Source organism: Papilio polytes, unplaced genomic scaffold (assembly GCF_000836215.1).
Source record: "Papilio polytes unplaced genomic scaffold, Ppol_1.0 DF824047.1, whole genome shotgun sequence".
NCBI classification, from domain to species: Eukaryota; Metazoa; Arthropoda; class Insecta; order Lepidoptera; family Papilionidae; genus Papilio; species Papilio polytes.
Genome location: NW_013525157.1, coordinates 5,060,001 through 5,064,321, shown reverse-complemented (window position 1 = coordinate 5,064,321; position 4,321 = coordinate 5,060,001). Strand labels below are relative to the sequence as shown.

At 31.5% G+C, this 4,321-nt stretch overlaps 2 protein-coding genes across 5 annotated transcripts in view; one reads left to right on the top strand and one right to left on the bottom strand.

Annotated features, from left to right (window-relative positions):
• LOC106100758 (muscle LIM protein Mlp84B) overlaps positions 1 to 1,290 on the top strand; it is a 7,019-nt gene extending 5,729 nt beyond the window's left edge. The window contains exon 10 of the mRNA XM_013279778.1: positions 452 to 1,290. Coding sequence (XP_013135232.1) covers positions 452 to 574 — 123 coding nt within the window. The 3' untranslated portion in view covers positions 575 to 1,290. The remainder of the gene's footprint in view (positions 1 to 451) is intronic.
• Positions 1,291 to 1,336: 46 nt separating this feature from the next.
• LOC106100710 (DNA repair protein complementing XP-C cells homolog) overlaps positions 1,337 to 4,321 on the bottom strand; it is an 8,133-nt gene continuing 5,148 nt past the window's right edge. For all 4 annotated transcript variants that reach the window (XM_013279702.1, XM_013279703.1, XM_013279704.1 and 1 more), the window contains 4 exons: positions 3,931 to 4,156; positions 3,645 to 3,813; positions 3,226 to 3,380; positions 1,337 to 2,859 (listed from right to left, as the gene is read on the bottom strand). In XM_013279702.1, the coding sequence (XP_013135156.1) occupies positions 2,662 to 2,859; positions 3,226 to 3,380; positions 3,645 to 3,813; positions 3,931 to 4,156 (748 nt within the window). In that variant the 3' untranslated portion in view covers positions 1,337 to 2,661. The remainder of the gene's footprint in view (positions 2,860 to 3,225; positions 3,381 to 3,644; positions 3,814 to 3,930; positions 4,157 to 4,321) is intronic.

Here is a 4,321-nt window from a genome sequence, read left to right as displayed (position 1 = left end):
GCAGTGTTCAATAAGCTGTTCCAAATTGAAATCTTTGAGTTGGTCGCACGATGAACATAGAAGATTGGCTTTGATAAACCCCAAAGAGGAACAATCTTCACTTGAAAATTCGGCAGTACAAGTTTGGGCTTGAATGATAGTAAGGAAGATAATCGACAAAGAAGTTTTGATGAAATACATTTTCGTTTTTATATATTTCTTATCCTTTTTAAAACTATTTATCGTTACTTGAATTAGTTTTTGACGAAAACTTTAATTGTGACAGTATCATTGACAGTTGACGTCAGTTTTCTTTTACGTGTTGCCCAGTTATTTGTTCATTCACACAGCTTATATTTAAACACACCAAAAAAAACGGTTTAGAGAAAAATACATTTCAACCCAAAGTTATGAAGTTTGTAAAATTATTAATTTATATTAAGTATAGAATACTTATATTGCTTTTTTGCAGGATTCTACAAACCTGAATGACGGACCCAACGGTGAAATTTACTGCCGCAGCTGTTACGGTCGCAACTTCGGACCTAAGGGAGTTGGATTCGGAATGGGTGCCGGCACATTAACCATGGCTTAAAAGACTACATTGTTGGACGTAATAAACTACACATGCAATTTTGCATTGCAATATATTCTGTCATAAAATAACTAGATCATACCATATATTAAACTGGTTTTAATTATGGTTGATCTCTAATGAGACTAGACGCGAAATGGTTAGTTGTAAGTTGAAATATTTTATGATAGAATAGTATAAATTAAAGGTTACATTCCTTTCTCAATAGGTACAAAACTGCGATGAATGTGTCTGGGCCCTTAGTTTATAAATTCATCATAAAATATATAGATTAAGGCACATAGACTTAATAGATACGTTATATGTATGTAAGGATTTAAAAACAATAAAATAATAAAAAAAAATATTTAAAAACAAAAATATGGCATTGTGATTACCTACCTTCTATAGTATCACATTGTGATAACGGAAAGTAGGTACAAAACTATCCTGTAAACACGGATAAAGATCGCATTTAGTTGTGATCGTTGCGACCGACCAGATCTTATCCTACAGATCTGAAGTGGATATACATATTTTTATACACCAAAGATTTTGTATATAATTTGATCACTTCATATAATAAAACAGCAATAAGTTGTGCTAGAGTTAACTAAATATTTTAAGGCTTTCGCTATAACTTGCTAAATAAATTATATTTTTAAATTATGTCGGCTTATTGCAGATCTTGTGGCAGTATTCTTCATTAATTTCATATTTAATAAATAAATAAAACCAAAATACACTTTTTTATTCCTATATCCTAAACGGAAATAAAAACAATTAAGATTCAATCTAATTTAATTCCAATCATAACACTTAAATAAAAAATTAAGGCAAATTAAAAATAACATGGCAACACAATAGAAAATCATAGAAATAATAACACAGCTGAGATACACTACTGATTCTCAATTATATAAATACATACCCGTAGTTATTATCGAGACAAAAAAAATAGTTAACAATTATTGCAAAAATTTAAATGAATAAATTACAACAATCTTAATTTAACTTGTAGTTTGGCGACTTCCTATTCAGGGTTTTCTATTTTAGTGATAAAACACTCAGAGCTGAATTCTGTTGATCCCGAAAAGAAACATCAATAATTGTATCTCAGTTTGAATAAAAGTAATTAAGATACAAAAAATAGTTATAGAGGCGGAATGAATCGTTTTTTTTGTCAAACAAATATTGTAAATATGTACACAAACATCGAGAAAGATTTGAAATCTCTTAAAGTTTAAAACCAACATAATACGAATTTCTTATATCCAGATACTACACTAAAAGCAAAGCAGGCTAGAATATAAAAAAATATGTGATTTAATCACTATTGCAAAACAAAAGCCTTATCCTAATAATTCATTTTACACCTATTAGGACAACATAAAACAATTTATAAGATAAGGTGACAAATGTCAAGCGGAATTGAACAAATTAGCAAAGTCATCAGCAGAGCTTAGATCCATTGTCTACTTCAACCTATAGACATATGGAATCTATTTCAAGACACACACTGGATAATATATACAGTAATCCAAATTGAAATTACAACCACCAGGGTATTTAGATAATCAGAAACAAAGTAAAGTATTTAAAACCTAGAATTTGAGGAAAACAAAAAATCTTATTTAAAAAATTATACTTAGTTTAAGAAAAATAGACAATCGTAATAAGGAGATATACAAATGTCTGCAACATTTTTCACAATTTTATTATTATGACGATATTATTATGATTATGATGATGGAGTTTGAGGTCAAGTAACATTTTGGTACAGCCTGTATAATGATACTATAGTTGGAAAAATATATGCAAATCAGTACAAAATACAACCAGTAAATATTCAAATGACTTACAAATATTGCTTGATTCATATGATAATTATTAAATATTGGACGAACGCTTGAACTATAATAAGAAAACTGAGGTAGGATGTAATTTTTATAAACTTTTACAATAATCAGAATTAGCTTTTAAAAATTACCCAATAGTTGTCCAAATAATGACAATTTGAAAAAATGTAATCCTAAAAGTTTCACTTATTTTAATTTATTCTAAGTATAAGTGTAAAAAGTTGTACCTTACTCAAAAGCTTTCTTTAATTATTTTGTCTTTTTTACAACCAGGCGTGGTCCTTTTTGTTTTTTCTTGGCCTGTGAGGTCCCAGGCGTGGGGCCATTAAAACCATATCTGGCCTTAAGCCTTTCTCGTATGAATAACCCTTTTATAAGCCTTTTCCAGTTACCGTAAACTCTGGCATCTATTTTCTCTCGTTCCTTCTGTTCTAGTTCTTCTTGATTCTACAATCACATTCCAGTTTTTAACATTGGTATTGCATTTTTTATAATAGGTTATTTGTAACAAGTAAATGTGATAGTTTTTACAAAATCAAAAAACTTGTTTTCAAATTTAAACTTTAAGCATTAAACTACTTTTATTAATCTTCTAAGAATTAACAATAACTAACTGTAGCCCGCGATTTTGTCCGCAAGATTAACAAAAAAGAAAATGTTTAATTAGTTTATGTTTTGTACCAGATTATGTTCTACATCTATACCAAACAACCCTCAAATCCGTTTGACTGTTTTGGAGTTACCAGCTAACATCCATCCATCCATCTAAGCTTTAGTATATAGTAATATTTAGTAAAAAGATTCTTTGTATACCTTGACCCATGCTTCAGTTATAACCTCTTCAAATTCCTTACAAATCACAAATCCGTCATAGACTGGATGAGAGCCTCCGCTATTGAAGTCAAAACCAGTTAATGCAGGGGCACAGTCTATGTTCAGTTTCTTGGCAACTCTATTCAATCCGGGCACTAAAAACAAAACAATATAATAATTAATTTATGTCTATGTTTTTAGGATGAATCTACAAATGTTTTCTATGGTCATGTACAGTTCATAACTAATTTTTTTTTCTAAAGCTTTAATTTGGGGGATGAATAAAATGCAAACAATCGTCTTATGGAAATGGAAGAAAAACTACAAGAAATGCTAATTTTATATCAATAACAAAGAAAAATTTCTATGGAAATGGAATTTAGATTCTGTTACCAGTCGGTAAAATATGAAAAACCTACATTTAATGTGTACAGTTCCTTTAGGAAGCATACATTCTTTGAACAGTTCGACATTTCCATATGCATTCCTAGGTACGATACCATTTTCGGCTACCGGTGGTTCATAATCAATTACCTGCCACGGACCAAATATTTCAAGAGGCTTGTCTTTGATTAACTGGTTAGATAACTGGAAAAAACAATTTAGAAAAAAAGATAAAACGCTTTTATGATTTTTCACCATCAAAACAAGAAATTTGCCAAAACATGAAATTCGAACAATAATTCGTTGTATCTGAACACTCACTTTATCCCACTTAGGTCTGCCTTTAACTATTTTGTATGGTTTTTCGCCGAGTTTAACAACTTTAGCATCCTTGAGCCAGATATCGCGCGACTTGCAAACGTGCACGCACTCGCGCGCGTACACCGCCTCGCCGCGCACGAAGCCCAGCGTCGCCGCGTCCGCGGGGTACAGCGCCTCGAACTTTAAAAGGTGCCGCTTCAGAGCGTACAGAGGATGATTTTTGTACCTAAAAAATATACCACTAAAGGTGATTTCTTAGCTAAGAGAATGGGGCATACGAGCAAGGGGAACACCGAGGTGATGACCAAAAACGGAGAAAAATTTGCAGGCCGACTAGGCCATAGTCAACTACTCTGGCCCACTGAGGATTGGTTGACTTCACATTTAGAAT